This window comes from Macrosteles quadrilineatus, unplaced genomic scaffold, assembly GCF_028750875.1.
Source record: "Macrosteles quadrilineatus isolate MER2022 unplaced genomic scaffold, UCM_ALF_1.0 Scaffold_4__1_contigs__length_99947679, whole genome shotgun sequence".
NCBI lineage: Eukaryota > Metazoa > Arthropoda > Insecta > Hemiptera > Cicadellidae > Macrosteles > Macrosteles quadrilineatus.
In genome coordinates this window covers 76297916-76320565 of record NW_026542597.1, presented here as the reverse complement: position 1 = coordinate 76320565, position 22650 = coordinate 76297916, and the positions used below count along the sequence as shown (strand labels likewise).

The following is a 22650-nucleotide window of genomic DNA, read 5'->3' as shown; positions in this document are numbered from 1 at the left end:
AAAACTTTAGTGCCCCAAGCAGGTGGGTCTACTGTCAATACAATGTTTTCATTAATCAATAGGGTTATGAAGGCATTAAGACAAAGTAGCATCTGTGTCTGGAGTCTTCTTTGGTATGGTCTCTCATGATTTATTGCCAGAAAAGCTTAACAACATTGGATTACGTCCCCTATCGCTCATATTCTTATGGAGAATAAAAACACTTTTGTAGTTTGCTTGTTTATGGATATATTTTGATAAATTTTGTCAATGTTGTTTATTTTATTCTAAGCTATCAACATTTTTATAAAAAAAAACTTTAATACCTTCCTTGTGGCAGCAAACCTAAGTAGGTACTCTTAAAAATTATTGTTATTTAAATAGGAAATAAATCTGCCAATTTTAAGGGAATAATTTAGTAGAATTCCAGCCTGTTAAATAGAAATTCGCTTAGTCTGCATCTGCAGGTTTGCTGCAACGGAGGTATTTAGTCAATCTTGTAGGTAAAAACTTAGTAATGTATGATAAACCATATATAAGCTAAGACTAAAAGTAATTAATTATTATTATGTTGGAGACTCCCAATCCAGCTCTTTTAGTTTCCTACTCTGTAAAATACAATAGCCACAAATTAAATCTTGCTAATGCTGAACATCACAGTAAGTTAAGTTAAGGTCTGTTTTAAACATAGGTACCTAATATTTGAACAAAAAAAACTTGTTTGTACAATAAAATAAAGGAAGTAAAATGAAAGGAAGTAAAATAGAGGTAGTAAAGGTAAATTCACTTCATCCCAAAATAGACTAATAACTGAAATATTTACTATCAATAGACATTTTATACTTACCTTCTTATATTGAGAACTTACTTATATTGGTCAGGAAAGAGCATTAATGTTGATCCTGTAAACCAAACTGTTCAGTAGTTATTTTTGTTAAAATAATATGAATCAGCTGATTACTACTTTATAATCCCTTTATACAGACTAAAAGGTATAATTAATTTGGTTAGCATTGACTATTCTCATAGTAATTTGGTGAAGTTTCTTTTATTCAAGCTGTAGTGAATAATAATTTATGTTAGTTACAATTTACACTGTCCATTTTTGAATGAGGGGTTTTGTGCAAATGTGTACATTTCCAAATTTACTTGTGTGAGTGTGGTCCATCAAAATGGGCCGGTTGAGCAGCCCATTATTTTTGTCCATGATGTCAGAAGTCCTATAAACCAGTGATTCATGTTCCACAGCTTCCCAAATGGCTTCTCGCTAAGATTAACAAGCATCAACAACAAGAAATCAACAATGGTCAACAGTGTTTTATCATTGGTCAGTTTCTAACCCTGCTCAAAGTAATGTTGTATTTGAAATAAATATTTGTGTAATTCTGCATCACAGGACATTATTTGATAGGTAGAAAACACAAAACATCACCAACATTTTAATTTGGATATACAGAACAGCTGATTTATTACTAATCACATTTAAATTTTACTTAACACTAACATTGTCTTATTTTAAATCAACCAACAATGTTAATTATTACACAGGAGTTCATATAACTTCTGTAAATTATTGCAGCAGTTATCTTATTTAGTATTGTCATGTTATATAGTATTACCATGGATTATTAATTGACCAAATGACTTATTAATTAAGTGTTTTGGGTTAGCAAACCTGTAAGCTGTAATGGGATATTATGTTTACAGGTGGCAGTGAAATACACTATGTCAGCTGATTTTATAGTTGATTATTTTCTTTCATGTTGAAACTGGAACTGGAGGATTTGTTATTTTGTCTAGAGTGAGTGATTAAATGTGGTGTTTACTGAAATGAGTTTATGATTGATTTTTTAGATTGAACTGTATTATCAGGCAATCAAATACTTTAAATACTGGTTCATTGTGAGTACATAACATTTTTTTAGTGTTTAATTATTTTGAATGAGGTGGTCTAACCATTGATAAAACATAGGTACTACCTTGTGTTGGTTAGTCTATAGTTTAACTAGGTACCCTAATAAAATTATTCAAATTTGAATAGACAACTTCTGAATAATTTCAATAAGCTTAGCCTTTACCAAGTTGGTTATAGCCTTTGTGTTGGTTAGTCTATAGTTTAACTAGGTACCTTAGTAAAATTATTCAAATTTGAATAGAAAACTTCTGAATAATTTCAATAAGCTTAGCCTTTACCAAGTTGTATCATATTTAATACAATGAACTGCTGTTGGGTTTAAGTAGCACCTACCTTACTATAATTGTTTGTTTTGTAGGAGAGTATAAAAACTGCATCTTTATATTGTTTTAATAACATTTCAGGTGGTTTTCATTAGGCAAAGCTAGTTTCTGATGAAAAGACAAAAAATACTCAAAGAACGAGGAATTTATCTGTGGATGAAATGGAAAAACAAGAAGAAACCTGGCATTCTGATGCTCTCACATCGGCTTAGTAAGATATTATTTTCATTAAAATTTATGGTGCATATTTTGAGGTGAAAAAGAATGAAGAATGAGTCTTATATGAATGAGATGAAGGGCTTTTTTCTGACTGAGACCAAAGCTGTTTGCAGCCCAGGGCAATGGTGCACCACACACCCTGGTATGCAACTGGGTACATTTTTGAACCACCAAAAAGCTTCTGGCTTTTGTCAGGATAGAACTCGCGACCTTCTGATTAATAGCTTAATACGCAAACATTATACTCACGTAGTTGTTCAATGATGCTATTGCTATCTACTAATAAGCGGACTTAGGTAGTAACAATATCAGCGTTTGGACCTTTGGTCATTGTCATAAATGTAAATTGAATTGTTAATTTAAATTCTCTTACTGTTACTCAATAATGGGTAAATATTTTGAATATAACCTCTTAATTTTCATTGGTTATAAAATACTGTAGCAACATTGTTTTAGGTTTTTTGTACCTTTTATAGCGCTAAGTATCTTCTACTTTTGTCACAACTTGTTTTGAGCGATCTTATGGTTATTTATGGGGTTTTCAATGTAATTTTTTGACCAGCATCTGGTTTTGTACCATCTAAGTCAACCTTTGGTTAGATAGCATCATTCATTGAAAGCAAAAAAACAATTTAATTTGGAATCAAACCAGCAACCTCCATATTTTAAGTCAAAAACAGAATTTATTCAGCTACCCAAAGGTTTTCCATAACCAGGTACATTCTAGTGAATGTATTTGTTTGCTGGAATGAATCACCACAAACGGTGTCCAATCATTTGGGTAGTGAGTTAAACAAGTTTAAATGATCAATGAATCAAAATATCATTGATCCTCGGAGTGAGCCAGAGTGTCATGATCAAACTGGGTCTGAGTGGCGCCCGGCGCCGCGGGTGAGGCTCTCCAATTCAAGCAATTGCCCCCCAAATGTGTGCCTGGGTCAGGGTCGAATTATTGGGCGAATCATAAAATGTGCGTCATCTCGCCAGATTGTTGTGTGGGAATGTGTGTGAACTTGTAGTTTCATAAAAGTTGGAAGTTAAAACTGTAAGTGCTTAAACATAAACTCTTATAACTTAAAAGAGTATAAGATAGCTAGTGTGCTTGAGGATAATAACTGTGCAGTTAATAAAGAAAATGTGATAAATCGAGGGGGGGACGATAAGTGACGTTTTTGTGGGTAATGGTTTGTTTGAGCAAAAAACTTACAAAATTTACCTTCGCAAAAACAATTTTCCCAAATATAACTACGGTATTAATTTTAACTCATAAAAAAAATGTTTTGCCAATAGCTATTGCAATGAACTGTTAAACTAGCATCTGTAGTTTTGCTCAAAAGAATTTAGTGAAAAACCTTGCAATAAAATCCTCTATAGTCAACAGTTAAATGTGGATCTGCAAAAGATAATAAGAGATAGTATTTTATAGTGAGATATAGACACAAAATGCGTAGTGAACATTGAATAACCAAATAAAAAAAACTTTCTAGATTTACACAATAAAAAATAACTTGCTAACAATTTCAATACCCAACCACTTTTTTGGTGTACTAAATATTGCCTAAATTAAACTAAATATGACTGTAATAAAATGAAATATCTAATACAACACAAAATTAAACATATGAATTAGACCTACTGAACAAATTGTAAAATATAAACAACAAAAATTCAAATTTGTCTTTGATTCCAAGATTTGTCTCACAAATACTCATCACCGTTGACAGGTATGCCTTATTGAAAATTCCAAGGCTTTAAGGTATCAAGATAATGAAGGTATCAAGATACTCTACATCTAACCTTCAAAATGTCCAACCACTTTATTGTTTCTAGATAGGAGGAAATATTATCTAATGACAGGGCTTGATTTGCAGCGGAAATGCGTCCCAGTACCTCTCCTAAGTACATAAAAATATTGGCATAAATAGGTAGGTACAAAAATAGGTACTGATCACGTTAAATAGGTTACAGTTCCGGAACCTCATTTTTTACAAATCGAGCACTGCCTAAATTAGGCATTAAATTAAATATTAAATGGCAATAGACTTCTCAAAGCAATACCAAAAGAATGACGGAAGTTGTATGAAAACAACAAAATACAGCTTTTCTTACACTTGAAATATCATGAAGCTAGAGCCAGATCTGACGTAAGCCCTTGTGACGCAAAGCTTGACAACTTTATGACGCTAAGATTTAGATGCTGCGAGTCAGAACTAACCATTGTACTCTTGTGTTAGGCTACCATCAAAGTTTTTAAGTATCCGGAGACTGTTTTACGATGTCCAAGTCGCCATAATCCAGTTCTCACAGCTGCTTTACGGTTCAGGGTTAGTTGAGGCTTTTAGAAATTAAATTACAGCGATGAATCATGTGGGAACGGGTTTTTGAAGGGTGGAACAAAGATTTTAAAAGATATAATTAATTTTTGTACGATTCTTTTTTTCTGGAATATCTATTGTTACATCTTTGTTTTTAAGTGGTTCAGAACCACTTTTTCCCAAATGGTCTTAAATTGTAACTTTTTCAAGCAAGAACTGTATAGTTAAATAGGCTAAATATGGTTGTTTCATCCCAGACTTAGGGTTTATATTTATCATCTTCATTATGGGAATTTGAGAGGGGGGGAAATACATTTTGTCTAAATTCTAAAAATAATTTTTTCACCCCCACTTTACACAACCAAAAATTATTGCTTAACAATGCTGTAATTGAATTGGTAGTTTGATCCATACTATATTTGTAAAGGCTAAAATTGTTGTCGATTATTTTTTTGTTACTTAATGATATTATCGAGCATTATTATAAGGATTTTATAGGAGGAAAAATCTACTCGCACTTATCATAATTCTACAATGATTACAATGTCAATGTCTCCTAATTTATTTTGGTTATCAACAATTTAATTTTGAAACAGGTGTTTGACTCTTTGACTTCTGTTTTATTTTCTTTAGCCAAAAGGGTTAAGTTCACTTTTTAGCGAGGCAGTAATATTTAGTCAACTTCAAAACATGCCAAAACACAAAACAACAACCTTCATATTTCACCAAATGCAACAAAATACACACTCGCAGTACTGTGTGGTTGTTCAACACGACTTTCAAACTCGCTGGGCGACTGTAGCAACAATCGCCACAACAATGCAGTGTTTGCGCCACGCGCCGTATGGTGCGCTAGTGTCGTCGCGGCGCTGGTAGTTCCGTCGACCGCCGTACGATAGCAGCACCCTCGGCGCCGCCAGAAGAGCGCGAGACGCTAGACTCTGAACGGGGATTCCGCCTACCCGATCACATGTGCCGGGGTCTTCGGTCTTTGTTCCACAAAAAGACGAGTGTTTGAGCTGAGTGTGTGAGCGGTTCGCGGCGTGAAGTGTGCGCGTTCCAATACGTTTTATAGGTTAGTTTTCTGGGAAAAGGTGAGTTAACAGAATATTTTCTAGTTTTAAACATGTTTTGAATTTTTTACACTTAAACTTTTACCAACCGGGTTGACTGTTAAGGATTTCAGTGGGGTTTTGGTTTTGAGGTTTGTTATGGATAAGGAATTTTAGGTATGTGGGGATTTTTTGCGACGGCGTTTTTGTGACAGATTCAAAACGCGGTTTGGATTTCGTCTGCAGTTGGTCGAAAGTGTACAATGACGTTTTTAAGTTTTCAACTATTTTCTCAACACCCAGGTTTCAATGTAAAATGTTTATAAACCCAAACTAAGGATATAATTAGATTGAACATACAAAACTAAACTTATTTTGATTTCAACTGATAATTCTTCACATAATCGGCATTTTGCAATAATTTAAAATTTTAGACTTTTAATCTGTAAAAACGTAAATATATGAAGTTTTTGAAATTAAGATTAATATATGAAATTAATAAATTAGAATAGCAAAGTTCTACATAAATTTTAAGCGTCAGCAGTTAGTGGATGAAAATATAAAAGTAGGCCTACTGTACTTTTTAGCATTGAGTATATATACATTTAATTTTTTTTTGTTTTGTTCCCATTTTGAATATATTTTTTGAACAAAACTTCAATAACAGTACGGTATTTTGATTTTTTTTTATTAGAATTAAGAAATTGGGAATATTTTACCTTTTTTTGGAATTAAGTGTTATTATCCCCGTAGTTCGTCTGACAGTACCTTCCAGAGCTATTGTGCAATTTTTCAAAGTTTTAATTACTTTTGTGTCAAGTTTTAATTTTCGTTCATCGACCAAATAAACATTGATTTGAAATGCTATTCGTGACATCAAATGAAGCATACAGCTTGTTCATTCTATACATTCTGAAAGCATTGTAAAAGTTGTTAAGTCCTTTGCTCCAACAGCTATAACTTTAGTAAGCATTTACTGCTGTTTGCAAGATGACATTTTAAACCCTCTTTTCGTAGTTCACACTATAATGTTAGAGACTGAATCTTAAATAAATACTTCAATTAATTAACCGATTATCAAATACGAACTTGAGAACATTTCGTCTTTCTATTTCAAGCAATGTTATTATTCGTGGAAGGTGAAAACAAATGAAAAAAATTAATTTTCTTTTGTCTCAGTTAACGTATCAATCTTTCTATAAAAAAATCGTGTTTTAGTTATAAGAATTTATTAAGAAGACAAGGGCGTGGTCTATGTCAATGTCTTCAAAAAAAATTTGCAAACGATATATTTTTGCTATTGCTATGTGCTATGTGAACAGATTAATTCATTCAATGTACCGTAGTCAATGTTCTTATATTTTGTTGTTAATAAACCAAAAAATTACCCTGGTATATTCTATTAATGTTATGGATGGTGCTAACATATTTTGGATTTTTTGTACTCTCTCGCATCTTATTCTTCACTTAGTCGATTTGTATTGCAAAAAGATTATCCAATTAGTTTCTTTTACACTTTATCGGCTTCTCAAGCTCGTTTTTCAAAATATTCAAAATATTTTAACGTTTTCTACTTTAACATTACTTGACAAGGAATATGTGTTAAGATATAAAAATTTACAATTTACGAATACCAGTTATTTAGTTAATAAATTGCTAACATTGCCTTCAATAATTTCCCTACATTAAATGAAGCTACACATTTTTCGAGTTATTAGGGAACTGAATTAAGCAACAAAAGAGTTTTCGACGCCTTTCAAAGTATTTACCTCAAAGTCTAAACAAGAAACATCATTGTCCTGTGGAGGGGTTTTTAACACTATAATTATCAATGCCAGATCTGCGTGGGCTGAACCATGAACCTGTAGTACGCGATAGTGCTGGTGTAGGCCTACATACAGAGATTCAGTCTTCTCATCACATTCTTCTGCAGATTCTTGTACGGGTTTCAAATGAGATAAACTAATGTTTGGTCCAGTAAGTAGCGTTTCGCATTTGTAGGTGTGTACAGTTCGAATTTCTCTCTAACATATTCGATCCATTTTTTATGCACACTTCTCGTGTCGTTTCGGTTTATAAAGAATACTCACATTAACAATTTATAGTTAAGTAGTTACAGTAACAAGTATTGAAATAACATGAAGTTATAACAAGTTGTAGTAAAAGATAGCTACAAAGCTTCACAGTTTCAGTAAGTATGTAGTATCAAATACAGTAGGTAACAAATAGTGTCAGTAAGTGATAATAAGAAGTAGTAAAAAGTAAAATATAAGTAGTGAGTATTTAAAAGTAGAAGTGAATAATAATTAAGGTGTTGGCTACTAATTAAAGCTATTTACATAGTTTATCACTTTCATTTTATTCAAAAGGCCTAGTCGCTTATCTTAAGTTCTCCAAGGGTCATAGTAGTTAAATATGGGATTTTTACTTTGTACAAAACGAGTGAATCATTTCATGTTTTGTGTGCAATTATTCTACATCCAGCAAACAATTTTATTTATTTAGCTTATTTAATATATACTTACAATTTTATATTTTATATTTTTATATACAAATATTTTTCTATTAAATGGTTCCTTCTAGTTTGTATTAAGCTATAACATTTTACAAACAAATAGATCTTAAAAACTAATTATTTATCTAGTAAAAAACACCAGGGAAGAATATAGTAAATAGTCTTAAATTTTAAATTAATGTTCATATTCCGTACACTTGTAGAACTGAAGCCCATTTGAACTTTTTAGAAAACGTCTCGCCATTTAGATAAATAAGACATAAATAATTAATGCACTTTCAGATTTTAAAAGTCTCCTTTAAAAGACAGATTTTTAAATAAAAAATAATAATGGCTATATCACCCAGTCGGTTGAATCAGGGACATTCGGTTTTAAACTACACAATTTCAGAATCAGGGAGGACTATTAATATTTAAAATACAACATTCTTGATTTTGGCACCCGCTGCGACGGACATAACCCTTCGGTGGATGCGCCTCTAAACCACCTCTAAAGCTTTAGGTAGTTCAAACTAAAAGAAAAATAAACAAGTTTTAACTTGCCTTAGATATGTCAATTGCAAGAAAAAATACTTATCGTAACTAAGTCCGGCTGTATTATTCTAATAGTAATAGTTTCCTAAGCCGTTCCTATAAGTTCGGCTAAAATACGTCAGTACAAAACTGTGAAGTTATATTTGTCTTTGTGCCTTTCATTTCAAACAATAATGTTAAAGGTTTAGAGGTGCATCTGGTACTAAATAATCATAACTTAAAAGAATTAAGTTATGATTATTTTTTATTTGAGTCAAGAGAAACATGGTCGATGCAGCTAAACTGTTTTATTCTAATAATTGACTAAGAGTACAGAGAAAGGATCAAACTGGTTCCAAGTGAATGGTTAATGTTATTAGAAAATCGATCTAATTAAGTCAACACTTTTTGTTGCACAATACAATGTTAGTTTGTTCAAAATTATTATCATTATTCCAGGCAGTACCTAGTTAGTGGCATTTTTAGGGTAAAAACGTATTTTCTACTTAATGTTTTCGTTTACAACATTCTAAACCAGGGCGAGGAGGATAAAACTATGTAAACCCTAATAGAAAAAAACTCTTTTTATCCATCTGGCGTTATGTAATACTTTTACAATACAATCGTTTGTATAATTTTATAACAAAACATATCAGCCTTTGTGTCATTTTAATGAGTGCTTTCTGATAACTTTTTGTTGTCACTATAAATGCATAATCAACCACGGCATACTTCATATAGTACGAGATTTTCCGCGGTATCCGGAAGCCTGTCTGTAACCACTAACCAGCTGATTGCAGCAGCTAATCACACCGGCGTGATCAGCTGTTCAAGTGGCGGTATTTTGAGGTTATGTTCCTCATCGTCTGGGATTCCGAACGGCCGTTCACCCGGCTCCACAGAGTTCTGTGCCTATAGTCTCTCTCTAAGATAAAAATTGATTTCTTTCCAATCACGATTGACGCCAAAACCATCGAAGTGTTTTGATTTAAAAAGGCTATCGATTCGAGCTAATCTTAAAAACTGTTATCGAGTGGTTATAAACTATCATTCGACAGTTGTAAAAACCTTTTTATCAAAAACCAATTCATTAATTTAGCTTCTTTGATTTTACAAAGCTACTTTTTGCGTTCTTATTGTTAAAGTTAATTTTAATAAAGGTGGGTTGATGGTTTGTTTCTTTGATGTATTATACCTGTTTTGTGGTATTATAATACCCACTTACAAATTAATTTTTAAATGGGAACACATATCTGTAATTCGGACTGGGCTTACTCAAATATACGTAGGTTTACTTATACGATCCAACTTTTAATTTACGTCAACGAGTGTTATTATGCGTTAATGCAGCACGTCAAGTCTACAACTACGCTGTTTTAAGGTCGCCATCAAAGATTCAAAGCGGAATCATCGAAACTTGAACAATTCATAAAGTTGACTGTTCTCACACATATGCGGATGAAACAAAGATTTTGAGAAATACTTTAATACTTTATAATTTTTAATAGCCTACTTTTCGATGAAATGGCGACCATATAAACTAGGTATTTTAAGCCAAGTATGGATGGAGATGAGTGTTAGAATTAAATGGTACTTCTAAACGTATATTTTTTGTAAACCAGGCACAGTATGGTGTTCACACACATATTTGGACGGGCGCGGTGCATTTGTGCATTCAGACTAGCGTGATGCCGTGAGAGCGAATAGAGGGACAGGAACGCGACTATCTGATCGACATACTCCGACAATACTTGGCTGGAAAGAACACTGCATACCGTATTTGTCATGGGGTGTATTAGTAATTACAGTTTGTTTCAAGTCGTATCCAGTTTGTTTCAGTTTGTGTAAAATTTGTTTCATGTAGTGTACAGTATGTTTTGTGCAACGTTCAGTTCGTTTCACGTCCGTGGTCAATCTATTTTATTTTCCTACATGTTATTGAATCGGAAAATGTATAAGATTTGTTGATGGCATTATTGGGGTTACTTGGTTGAAGAAAAATCTAAAGGGGATCAAGGCAAGTTAATTGAAGCACAAGCAAAACATTATCAACAACCTGAAAAATAACGCGAAATAGTATCCATAGTGTTTTTATAAAGCCAGCTTAGACATAATGAATGAACAGACATGTTTGACAACAGCAATTGGATTGTGGAGTCCTCTGGCTAGCACACATTTCTGAATTGAAGACAAGAGTCTACCGTGATAGGATTTAGTCAATGTATGGTGCTTAAACACCCCCCCCCCCCAAAAAAAATGCATACTATACAACCACAATTAACTTAAATTGTCTTTACTAGATCATAGTCGGGGTTCCTTACAGATTTAGATATGTCGAACTCTCGACTCTCGGGAGATTTGTCTATGATATCATATGCTGGCAAACCTATCAAATAATCAAAAGGTCACCGGTTCGATCCTGAGAGTCAGTAGCTTGTTTAAGGTACGAAACTGGACCCTGCTGTCCCCGGTCTTTGGGTTTTAAATAAGACTCTGACTGATGAAACAGGTGATCTTAGTCAGTAAAAAAGCAATGAATATAAAGCTACATATATATTCTCACATTCTACACTCATCCTTCACTCGTGTTTGGGTTAAAATACGCAGCTGGTGGCGTCCCCATCTCATAATGATAATGATAATAATGTCCACTGTTTATCTATATATTTTTAGTTTATGGTTGAATCTGTAGATTTTGGTGGGCCCGAACCTTCAAATAGTGGTGTTAGCATATACAAATCGCAAACAAATGTGTGTTTAATGTTGGTGGGTATCAAGAGGAGTTTTCAGCTTACTTGATGTTAGACTCGTATATCTAGAACGTACGGAACATGACCACACATAGTTTATTCAAGATTAATTTACGATTTTCCACACTGACAGTTCATGACTTTTATTCTTCTACTACATAAATTACTACTCTAATCCAACAAGATAGTCCTTAAAGCCGCTAACCTAAGGGTTTAAATCTCAGTAACATTTCTCCAACAATACATTTGATTTACTCCAACAACAGTCTCTTGTGAACTCATAACTCGTGTAAGTCTTGTGGAGTAACAGTGAGTTGTCCTGATCCACTAAGCCTTACGTCATATATAATCCTGAGCATAGTTTATACCCTCAGTGTTATAATTCAGGCCGCTTCTTGCTGGGGTCGTAGACATTGTGGCCGAGGAAGAAAATTCCAGAGTTTTTTTAAGCTTTGTCAAGAGAATTTCTTTAGAGTAAATGTCCTTTGTACGTAACTGTACATCGTGACACAATATCTTTAATTCAACTCGAAATATCTCGATACTTGACGTATTTGGTTTTACTAATTTTCAAAATAATTCTCTCTTGGAAAATTTTTGGAATTAATTTTCCTATAAACCGTTATATTTTTATACTGCAAGTAGACTACTCATCCTATTGTAAAGTATGAAGTTAGTCATTGTATGTGTTGGAAGGCAACTTTACGTTTCAGTACGTTAATGTTTTTCTTTGTTTTTTTATGGCTAGTTTTGAAATGAATGGTCTATTTCTCTGCACAGTAGTACTACAAAAGAGCGAAGGTTTACAAAAATCTCGTTTTGTTTTATCTAATTAAATATACAGCCGCATGTGTAACTCACTGACTCACTCACTCACTGATCAGGTATACAAATTCTAACATACTTCTAGAAGAGCTAGGGACCTGAAATTTGGCACGATTATAGGTCTTGGCCCAAAACCAACCAGAAAACTTCAAAAAGTTACACTTTCCTATTTTAACCCCCGCCCCCAAAAAAATTCAAAATAGTGGATTTTTTTAAGTACGAAAAATAAGTTAAAACAAGTAATAGGTTTTTTAAATTGTAGGTTTAGCATTACTAGAGGTCGTCCAGTGGTCGAAAACTCGACCAAAAATATGTAATGTTAAGACTTCTTTATTTTCACCCTACGATGTAAATAAAACATGTGATTGGAATTTCTTTCATTTGTTTGGATTTCTGTTTCTGTTTCGTTTTTATTTTGTCACCAGCATAGCAACCCATAAGGCCCATGTTAATTTTTTTATTTTAAATTCATCTTTTTGCTTATTTTTGAACCTATTTTAATTTTTAAACGGATTCTGCACATCTACAGGAAAATATCTTTCTAACAATATGCGTAGATTTTCCTTACACGAGCTGAGAAAAAATGTTTTATAGAAACATGCTTGCCTATTAATATATAGATTCCTTGTACTTATCATCCTTATGTATCAGCAGGAGACAAGATTGAGAAGTGGTTCTTATCAGGTTAAGACCTATGTAGAAGGTAACAAATTCAAAATAATTTAAACCAAAAAGATCTATCTACCATCAGTGAACCATTGACTTTTCACTGGTGTTTTCTGTTTGTAAACCTCTAAATTGAAAGTAACGTTTATGTTTTAGATCGGCCCTTTCGACCGTGAGGTCTACTTGCACTATTCAGAATCGCGTTTTTCTTTGGCTAAACATACCCAATATCTTTATCTAATCCTATTTGAAATATTAAATATGATCGATCGTTTCATAAGTCTTCAGACATGCACGCAACTTTTGCCTTATTTGCCTTAGGTGTTGTGAAAGCTAGACGTCCACGTAGGCCCCGGCTCCCATTGTACCAGATCAGATGAGTTACGTTGTTGACGTCACCGCCCCAGTTTGGGACACATTTAGCGGTGATGTCCTCCTCTTTTATATTCACGGCCTACTTAGTTTATTGCCTTTTCGGTGGTCTGATGAGAAGTTTTAAATAGTCACAACTCATTGTGATAATTGGCCCCAAGGTTTGGTCGGTTAAAAGTTAATTTGAGTTTAGTGGTCGTAACTTTAGTTGTCTATTTCCTTGGGTGTCAGAGTCTGCGAATTGGATTGTTTGAGCGATTGCGTCATGGGCTGTTGCGGATAATTTATTTTATGTGGGTTTGTAAGTGCAAGAAATATTATATCAATAGGACTTTTTGTTATACATCGTGGTTTAATTAAGTAGGTGTAGATTATTGCTTTGAAATCAACTAAGTAGGTATATTTTTTGCATTAAAACTAAGTGGGTTCATAAAAAAAGAGTTGTGTCTAAAGGCTACTTCCCTTAACCAATAACGGTACCAAGAGAGTAGTATATTCCTGAAGCATTTGAGATAAGTTATTAATGCTTTATATAGCAGGCTATCAAATTATTAGTTTAGTGCTCATACTAGTTTAGTAGAGTTAACATAAACATTTTTCTGTCTTTAACAGATTCCTCTCCCTATATCTTCCCTTATAATATCATCTTCTAATGTCGACTTTCTTCTTTATAGAGTCAACTCTTATTTCTGACGTTTCCTCTCTCCAGTGTTAACATTCCTTTTTCCAGTGTTTCCTCTAGCCAAAGTAAACATTTCATTTTCCAGTCATTCTTCTAGCAAAGTTGTTTACTCTTCCTCCTGTGTTTCTTCTATCAACGTTGATTTCCTCTTAAGATTTCATGTAAAATATAGGGAAGTAGTACTCCCTTCTTTCTATAATTATTTCCTTTTCCGATATTGTCTCTTTCTGTCTTTGAATCCTATTTTAGCGAATTTCCCATATAGGGAATAAGCTATTACCGTAGTACTCATGGTAAGACCTGGACGCGGGACCGATTTTTTTTTCGTTTTGAGGTCCCTAGAGGCCAAAAACACCATCCGTTCAAATTCATATATATATATATATATATATATATATATACGGTTTTTTTTGGGAAAAATATATTAAACAAAAAAGAAATTGAAGATATTATTCAGCTTACACAATTGACACTGAAACAAAACTATTTCAGCTACAATTCCTCTTTCTATTTGCAAGAAGATGGTGTACCAATGGGTTCCCCTCTATCTGGAATAATGGCAGATATATTCATGAAAGAAATGGAAACTACCAAAATAATGAATGATTGTAACCCATTTAAAGATAAAATCCAATACTGGTACAGATATGTAGACGATATAATTTGTTTATTCAAAGGAAATGAAAATGAAGCTAATAATCTACTAAAATATATTAATAACCTATCTCCAAAAATACAATTTACAGGAGAGGTTCAAAAAGAACAAATAAATTTTCTAGATATTACAATCTCAAAAAATAACAACAGACATACATTTAACATATTTAGAAAACCTACGACCACAGACATCATTATTCCATACTATTCTAATCATCCTTGGAGTCATAAAATCGCTACTTTCCATTCACTTATCCACAGACTTATTAATATTCCCTTGAATAAAGAAAATTTCAAAAAAGAGAAAAATACCATTAAATACTTAGCAGAGAAAAATGGCTACAGGGCAAAAATGATAGACAATATGATAAAGAATAAATTGAAAAACAAATTACAAAAGCAAAATAAAACAACGGAAAATGAAGAGAAAAAGAAATATATATGTATACCTTATAACAAATATATGACTAAAGCAGTAAGAAATACGTTTAAAAATTCGGATATAAGGGTAAGTTACAGAACTAAGAACAATATTTTCCAATTAATCAATAAAAAAATCAAACACACAGAAGATAATGAAGACGAAAAGTACAACAAATCAGGAATCTATAAGATAAACTGTAGTGACTGTAGCAAGTATTATATAGGTCAAACATCTCGAACTTTTAAAACAAGATTCAAGGAACATCTACAAGCATTGAAATCAAAAAATCAGACATCAATGAAGTCGAACTTCGCCGACCATATAATGAACACAGACCACAGTTATAAAAACATGAAAGACAATCTAACTATTTTAGAATTTGAAAAAGAACGTGAGAAACTTAATGTGAAAGAAGAGCTAAATATTTATATACACAACAAAAAGGACCCCAACAACATACTCAACACAATGATTCCAAAATTAAACCAACCTATCTACGATAAAATTGAAAAACTAAGGAAAGAAAGAAAAACATTCATATAGTATAATGAAAAAAAATTAATACCAAAATGTATTAAGATTTAGTTAACATATTTTATTATTTTTACATATGATTATATTTTTAATTTTGTTAGTTTAAAGAATGAGGTTATGGTAAAAATGACTTGACAATGGACTTAGTTCCGAAACATGTCGTCATGAAAAATAAAATAATTACTAAAAGGGTACTTTGTTATATATGTTTTAATTTTATTATATTAGTAGCCCTAAAAATGCAAGAAAATAATATACGGTTTATATATATATACTAGCTGACCCGGCGAACTTCGTATCGCCTAAGTTATAGGTTTCCCCTAAGACAGACCGATGGAAAGAAAGTACCGTTACGTTTAATTTTCAAGATGATCTCGTTCGCATCGCTCAATCACGTCCTGGTTGAAGTTCGTTCGCTACGCTCACTCACCTTTGGGTTAGAGCTCGTTCGCTACGCTCACTCACCTTTAGGTTGGAGCTCGTTCGCTGCGCTCACTTGCCTTCAGGTGAGCTCGTTCGCTACGCTAACTCGCCTCCAGGTTGAAGTTCGTTCGCTACGCTCACTCACCTTTGGGTTGGAGCTCGTTCGCTACGCTCACTCACCTTTAGGTTGGAGCTCGTTCGCTGCGCTCACTTGCCTTCAGGTTAGCTCGTTCGCTACGCTAACTCGCCTCCAGGTTGAAGTTCGTTCGCTACGCTCACTCACCTTTTGGTTGCAAATTAGCTGTTGTCATAAATGTAAAAGAAATAATAGTGCTGCACCCTGTTGGTAATCCTTGTAACTTTAATGCTATTGAACATCATAGAACAGAACCAACTTGTTTAATTGAAACAGCTGTTAAGATTCATTAATTCGATTTCTCATAAGGTTAACATGGGAAACTCCAGAGCCACTGGGGCGGAGCCCTTTTAAGAATTTCGAAACGGGAAATAGTTTACGTCCGATTCGCATACCTACAGAATTTACACACCAAATTTCATAACGATCGGTGAATTCGTTCCGGAGGAGTTTGCAGACAAACACTGTGACACGAGAATTTTATATATTAGAAGAGATATATATATATATATGTGTCCGTCAGCACGATAACTCGAGCAAAAATGATCCGATTTTGATGAAATTTGGTACAAACGTGTAAACCTACGTCTATTCGAACGAGTTCGCGATCCAGCATGATCGGACCATGGGATCGGGTGTTTACGGGGGGTTTTACGGGGTAAAAATAGGTTTTTCCCAATTTTGACCCAAAGAACATAAAATTTAGCAATTAATTTCCAAACCATTTTGTAGAGCTTCAAAAAACAAATAATTTAGTATATTAAAGCGTTATTATGCGCCTAATGGTTACGGAGAAAATTCCAAAAAATTTTAAATTTAAAATTCCCATGTTATTCTTATGGAGAATGAGTAAACTGTTGTAGTTTGCTTGTTTATGAACATATTTTGATCAAATTTGGAAAATGTTTTTATTTCTTACTAACTATTAACATTTTACAAAAAAAAAAACAGTTTTACCCTCCCTGATGCAGCAAACCTAAGTACTTGTTAAACTAATTCTATTTAAATCGGGAATAAATGTTATATTTTTAAGTAGACATTTCAGTTTCAGTGTAAATCCAATCAGTCAAATGGAAATTCGCTTAGTCTGCAGGTTTGCTGCGGCGGGGGTATTTTGTGTTTACTTTCTTCTTCATGATTTTGACTTTTCACATTCCATGCTGACACTCCTCACTCTATGTAAGATTCTTTTCTCCAACTGCTTTATCTGATTTTGAATTATACTTGTTTACTTGAATTCCATCTTCCTCGTGTTATTTTATTTTATAACTGACTGATTTGTCTGTTGCAGCATGACTGATCGACAGTAGCAGTGTCTGTGACTAGAGATGGCTGCTGGACGCCTGGTGCTGCTGGGGTGTCTAGCCCTGGCGCTGCTGCAAACACCGTCACACGCTGAGGTACGACTTTCATTTTATCTATTTTGTAGCTCATCATAGAAGAAATATGTATAGAGGGGAGACTTATTACGTTAATCTGTTGTGTAACAATATCTCGAGTATGTGCATTTTACGTGGGTGTCTATTGAGTGATAAGTTTTAAAGGGGTGTATACGGAAGGTCGCGGTTTTTACTAGGGTGTCTAGCGAGACCAAGATGGTTTTTGATGGGTGTCCAGCGAGATTGTAATTCCTACTGAGACTGATAAAACGATATTTTCGTTTTTACTATTTCGTGAAATAGTGTATGGTGTGTATAGGGGTTTCTAGCGCGAGATTCCAGCAGCATTTGGACTGGAGTGTACCGAGATTTCAGTTTTTTGTAGTTTTTTGTGTGTGGTGAGATCGTTATTTGTACTGGGGTGTTAAGCGTAAACTTGGGCAAATACTTTCGTTATCTTCAGAATCATTTACACTAGTTACAATATTGTTTCAATATCGTTTTTGCTCTTCTCATCGTGTTATTGTATTTTATCACGGTGTAACATATAGCAACTGCGTATAGTAAAGTTCATATAGAAACTATAATCGTGACGCGAGCCAACGTTACCTCTGCAACAACTACCACTCGATTTAGATGGCAAAAGCATGCATTCAATGTTGAACCAACGTATCAGTTTCAATATAGTTTTCCAACGCAAGATGACTTGCATTCGACCAAGTCAGTACAGTTGCTGCATCAGATGAGTCATTTCACTGCTGAGGTCAAGTTGCATAAAACGCAGAACGTGCTGATGATAAGAAGAGTGTCGATAAAAGGGTTACGAAGTTGGCAGCTGTCGCTACTATTGCTGTGGTGTATTAGTGTACTGTGACACGATTAATTAGTTGTTTGATATTGTAGAGCTATTTTATTTCAAAGATTCAAGTTGATTTTGAATATCACGCAGAAGATGTTGGCCTACACCCCACAGAGATTTTTACTACTCTAAATACTACTCGAGTATGTCGAATTTAACAACTTATCAATGACCTAATTACTCTAGTAGATCGCTAATTAAACAACAATTTAGTCAACTTTGCATGCGCACTTCTTTGAGGAGTTTCCCAAGACTTTTTCCAGAGTGAAGCACACATTTTTTCCAAAATTAAACGACTTGTAGAGCTTTGTTTAGTAAATGTTGATATTCATGGAGAGTGTGTGCCGTTGGCTTTGCTTAAATTGAAATAACCGTGATCTTAAAGCGAACTCGAAAAAAAACTGAAATCGCGTACTTTTAGGATTCTCCCTTGTCGGCGAACGCATGGAAAAAATCTCTCGTTGCTTCCTCGACTACTAAAAAAATACTGAATCACAATATGAATATTCATATTGATCATATTTATCATTGATCATATTCATATATCATATTAATGTGAATATTCATTGTAAAACAAACCGTCTGTACAATGAAAATGGGTTGGTTTGCCTTCAAGTAAAAATAATTTCTCCCTTTTTAAAACTAAATTCAAGTCGCCAATTCGTTGAGATTTTCTTCTTTATGAAGCTGGGCAATCCACCAGGGTAAGATTACAAAGGGAAATCATTGACTGAATTGAATGATACATATTCTGAATTGTTGCACCACAGCTACATTACAAGTTTGTACGAAGCTTTCCTGTGGTATCTCCTAGGTAGGACGGTGTGTGAAAGTTACACCACGAAGTGATAAAAAGTCTGTCTGTTATCAACCTTATCACCAGAATGTTACAGCTTCCAAACCCAGCATTGCAGACTGGGAATGTTACATCTTATCGGTCGTTCTCATTGGTTCACCCACATGGCGGATTCAGGTCATCCCATGTCTAGATTATGAAGGGAACTATGCTAATTTGGATGGTATCAGGATTTTAGATACGTGAACAATTAATTTTTCACTCTCTATTACTCTTGGGTATTTTCCCCCCTAGGAAATCGGTATCGAGACAATAAATTTAAAGGGGGAATGATCGTAACCGACTATGAGAAACTGAAGAAGTCGTTGTGACAAAAATTTGTTGCAATTAATTTTGACATGTAATATATTGTGCATTTTGGAAGTATTTTTATAGTTTAATGCTCGTAGTACTTAGAAATGCAATGCTAAAATTGAAGTTTTACTTAATCTTTGTTGAAGATATTTTAATTTCGTTTATTAATCAGACGAAGTTTTAACATTTCGAAATGCAATCGTACGATACTTACTACGTATACACAGAGTAAAGAGATATACATGTTATATGATTATTCTGTGGTGTAATTCACCAACAGAACTCACGGAAATGTTATTACTCTGTCGAAAAATCTCAGCCAATCCTTTTAGTTGCATTTGTTACTTTGTAATAATCGAGAAATGCACTTTTATGGTAAACAGGGAATGGATATTGAGACGATATCAAGAATATCATTGACCCTTGCTTTTGGAATATGCTGATAAATCTAAATATTTGCCTCAATCTCTCTGGCTTTTATATCACATCTGGTTGTTTTCCACACGAAAACAGGAATTTGAATTATTTTATAAGGTTAACCAATTTGTTTATGATGCTTTTATTTACATCCCATTGACTCCTAGATAAATAATATAACCAGTGTGCTCCTTTCTTACGAAGAATAATGTGTTTAAACAACATAAAAATTCCAGCTATTAAATCATCAATATATGAATTATTCACTATTTTAAACTTTGCAACACTTTATTGGCCTAGAAAGAAAAATTCCAACAAATGTCATATTGAATTTGACTAGGTTGATTGTGAAGAGCTCAGCCGTGGCCAGGACTAGGATGAGTCTATGGACCTTGAGACGCACCCATTATTACTATTCAAAATTTCAAGGAACTACTTTACCTACTGCTGTGTCAGTGTCATCCTAGGCTAAACTATCCGAGGCTAACCTACAGATGTGTAGGGAGTTATATCTTTGAGTTGAATGTAGAGAAGAGTGAATTAGAGATTCAATATCCATCCTGTAACCAGTTTTAGAACAAGAAAAATACTTAAATTCAACCAAATGTGTTGCTGTAAAATACTGTGTTCATTTTTATACACTATCGTCTTAATCATGCCAAACTAGAACGAAAACTTGATAAAGCTGATTGGAGTGAAATTATCCGTCATTTTTTGTACAGCTATTGATTAATCCAGAACCATTGTTTAATTCAAAGCTTGCTTAAGGTCCAGTTTTAATCCATCAAAAAGTTGCTGAATTTTCTCAGGATATATACGACTCTTTGATTGTCCGGCGAGCACTATAAACTTTTAGCTACTTAGCTATCTTTTAAATTAAAATGTTGAAGTTATTGAAATTATCACTTTATCATCACTTTCTGGCGCGCCATCGTCCAGAAGCATGTGTACCAGCCGCGAGTCCAGGGCAGAACGCCAACTCGTCATTGGCGGGTTTATTGGCCATAAACAGGCCGTCTGAGCCCCAGGGGGTCTTATAGATGGGTACTTTTGACTTGGAGGCACCCAAGAACTAATTAGAAACGAACTTTAGCATATGCTTAGCGAGGCCCTGCTCCTAGTGATTTGAGAATATTGTATTTGTATTCCGAGGAAGATTAACTTCATGTTTAAAGTATGTTCCATGGATACAAGATCGCGCCACTCATCCTACACTCATCTCCATTCATACTTGGCTTAAAATACCTACTTGTATGGTCACCATTTCATTAAAAAGTATTAAAAGTATTAAAGATATCGAAGAGAATAATATGTATTTTACTAATAAAGTTTTGTCTGATTGGTTCTGTCCCGAGTTTATAGAAGAGTTTGTAAGAAATTGACCTCAGGTGCAATAAAACTACCGCGAATGCAACGAGTGCATTGAACATTACAAACTCACATTTATGATCTCCCTTAGATAGGATGGCGGATAAAAATGCAATAACTGTGAGAAAATAAAACTTGTAACCAAAGATTAATTTAATAAAAAATCGTGTTGGTGATTTCACATTATTCAACCATGTTCCATGTATAACAGAACTCTGGCGATGAGTCGTTATTTCCATACAATTATTTAAAATCTGATGCAATTATTAGATTTTTTTAAAATATTCAAAAATTGGATGGCAATACACGAATTTTTTTTTAAGCGGTTAGTGAGAAAAAATATAGCCTTTTATTTGCATACTTACTATGATTTTCTATAACCTTGTATTTTGGAAAAAACCCCTAGATTGCATTAATGCAAATTATTTTCACATTCAGTTAAAGATTCTGTAGAACTCAAGAAATTCGTGATTTTAGTTTACATTTAATTTAATAATTTTACCTAGCCTCAAAAAAGTAAATTACAAATTTACTGCAGTAAGATATTCCCTAATTTCTTACTAGGAATAATTAATTATATTAGACATAAAAGTTAGGTTGTTGAATTTTATTCGGAAACGCGTATAAAGGGTTGCTTAAAGGTTGTGTATTTGAAAAAAAAAAAACACAAGTAAAGTTCGATACTTTACACGATTAGAACCTCCCTTAGGGACGACCCTAGGGATGGCGTGGTGCTATAAATATCTCAACTGCAAGGGCTGCATACGCTCCAGCTGTCTGTGTTATTTAATTTTATAATTCATTTATAAGTCATACACGTTTATACGAAACATTGGGGTTGTATGTGATAAGTGTGTTGTATACGAGGTTAGCAAAGGTATAATTAATTAGAAGTCACATAAATGTATGTTAATAATTATATACAATTTTTATTTTTTATGAGATATTTTTCATGGATATTTGATTGTTATGAAATATCATATTATTTTATCATACAACCATAGGGGTAAAAATTAAATAAGACGTGAGATTTAAACAATACTTGTTCTTATTTATCATAAAGTCTGTTGAATTACAGTTTCAACGCAGCAAAGATGAATAAGATACTGGCCCTTGTTGAATTACAGTTTCAACGCAGCAAAGATGAATATTATGATACTTTCCCTATCTCATATCA

The 22650-nt window shown here is 33.5% G+C and overlaps 1 protein-coding gene across 9 annotated transcripts in view; it reads left to right on the top strand.

Moving 5' to 3' along the window:
* Positions 1 to 5712: 5712 nt before the first annotated feature.
* LOC128993328 (basement membrane-specific heparan sulfate proteoglycan core protein-like) overlaps positions 5713 to 22650 on the top strand; it is a 357588-nt gene continuing 340650 nt past the window's right edge. For all 9 annotated transcript variants that reach the window (XM_054417150.1, XM_054417154.1, XM_054417151.1 and 6 more), the window contains exons 1-2: positions 5713 to 5845; positions 17592 to 17700. In XM_054417150.1, the coding sequence (XP_054273125.1) occupies positions 17629 to 17700 (72 nt within the window). In that variant the 5' untranslated portion in view covers positions 5713 to 5845; positions 17592 to 17628. The remainder of the gene's footprint in view (positions 5846 to 17591; positions 17701 to 22650) is intronic.